Genomic DNA, 1974 nt, shown 5'->3' on the forward strand with positions numbered 1-1974 from the left:
TCATAAATTCGTCGACACGCCAATTCGTCCTCGCCCGCGCTCACGTTCTCTTTCTTTGTTACTCTGATCGATCCAGAGACTCGTTCACCTGGATCATGCACTGTAATGGCCGCCATTTTTCGTTATTTAAAAAAAAAAAAGCTTCACTGCGTAGCGTGTACACCACTGGGCCCATAACTACACCAAAAAGATGAATGAACACGTTTAACAAAGCTCCAGACTCGCTATCAAGTCGAGCACACGCGGTGACTTCCCTTCCTTTTATTTACATGTATATTTTGGATTTAAAAATGCCCTGTATAGTGAACCGGAAATACTTCAGAGTGCATGATCTAGGATACTACACGTCTATGGGTCGATCTGAGTCATAGAATTCATGCATTCGTCATTGCCCTAGGTGGGGTAGATCTAGTAGCCTTTGCTGTGATCTGGTGACTTTAGTCAATTTTAGAATAGGTCTATACACAACTCCTAGCTAGCTGCTAGCTGGTCAACGTACTCGTTCCACTAGAGGGCTGTTTGAAGCTTGTCAGATTAAACACCCTTACGTAGGCGTAGAAAAGGATATAGATTTGAGCTGGTAGTGGTAGTGGCAGTGTTTTATTCTGTGAATGGCTTATCTTTAGGGTCGCCTTGCAAAGGCTACAGTGGTGCATACCAAGATCAATCAAATCCAGACACATCGAAAGAGGAGATGAAATCATTCAGCTCATGAAGACGTAATTCACTCACTGTGGATGCATTGCTTTTATTTTATTCTATTGTGTTAAATGATAGCTAGGAAACGGTAAGTGTGAAATGCTCGAGTAATATTGTCGATTGTAGGATACTAACTTTTATAGCGAAGTTGGTTTGCAAGGGCAATATTAAATTTCTATACACACTTTCTTTTTTCTGTGAGAAAATACTATCGTCGGTCGCCTGAAAACACTCTGAATTCCACACGGAGCAAATTGTACAGGGGAGGGGAAAAACTGACTGTATCTGATATTTTCCGGTCAAGACATAAACCAAATAGACAAAATCTATTCCAGTACATTTAAGGAATGATATTAAAGTACATTTTGTTTCAGCGTTGGGGGTCATTCTTTAAAAATAAAAGTGTGGGGATTCGCGATCTTCATTTTCAAATATCGCCAGAAGCGTTCGTGAATTTCACAATCTGTGGTGACTCTCGAGTTGTATTCTCGCTGTGGAGTTTTCTCTCATTCGAGGCCAAGGTTTGTTAAAAAATATTGTGAGGCATCGTGGTGAAAGCATGCATTCGTCAAAATAATGAAATCAATTAAAGAAATCTGCATTTTTATGGACGTTGGGCATTTTTTTCGAATGTTTTTTTTCTCTTCTTTTTTTTATATTGGCTCATCACCTTTTAAGTCCATTTAGAAATATATTTTTGTGTGGATTTTACTTAAAAGCATTGATCTGATAAGAGGCACAGAAATATAAACTTTCAGTTTCTGAGGACTCTCAGGCTAAGGAAGCTACTAAACTTTGGCAGTCAATTTCTCGAAAATTTTACCTCTGAAACCAGGCGACCCCGACCTTCTTCAATCGCAAATATTTCGACTTCTGTTCAACACAGATGGATTTTTTTTCACCAAAATGAAGGCAAATGAACAGGCTTTAAGGTGATATCCATAACTCAATATACCCAAACATTGACGAGCGCCTGATTCCACCGCGTCGTGACATATTATCATTGTATGCAATACAGTTAGAATAAGACGAAACAAGACCGATTTAGATCTAGATATAAGTGTAACAGTAATACACTGACTGATCCACAAGGCTACTTTTGATTTTACTTCTACAGAGAGACAAAGAGAGACACACACACAGAGAGAGAGAGAGAGAGAGAGAGAGAGAGAGAGAGAGAGAGAGGGAGAGGGAGAGAGAGATATATAGAAAGAGAAGGGGAGAGAGACAAAGAGATAGATAGGTAGATAGATAGAGATAGATAAATATATATAT

At 39.1% G+C, this 1974-nt stretch overlaps 1 protein-coding gene across 1 annotated transcript in view; it reads left to right on the forward strand.

The window, feature by feature from the left end:
* Positions 1-239: 239 nt before the first annotated feature.
* Positions 240-1974, forward strand: part of LOC101852886 — a gene marked incomplete at its 3' end in the record, with an annotated part of 4546 nt that continues 2811 nt past the window's right edge. Inside the window, 1 exon segment of the mRNA XM_005110529.3 lies at positions 240-787. Within this exon segment, the coding sequence (XP_005110586.2) occupies positions 771-787 (17 nt within the window).

This window comes from Aplysia californica, unplaced genomic scaffold (assembly GCF_000002075.1).
Source record: "Aplysia californica isolate F4 #8 unplaced genomic scaffold, AplCal3.0 scaffold00905, whole genome shotgun sequence".
NCBI lineage: Eukaryota > Metazoa > Mollusca > Gastropoda > Aplysiida > Aplysiidae > Aplysia > Aplysia californica.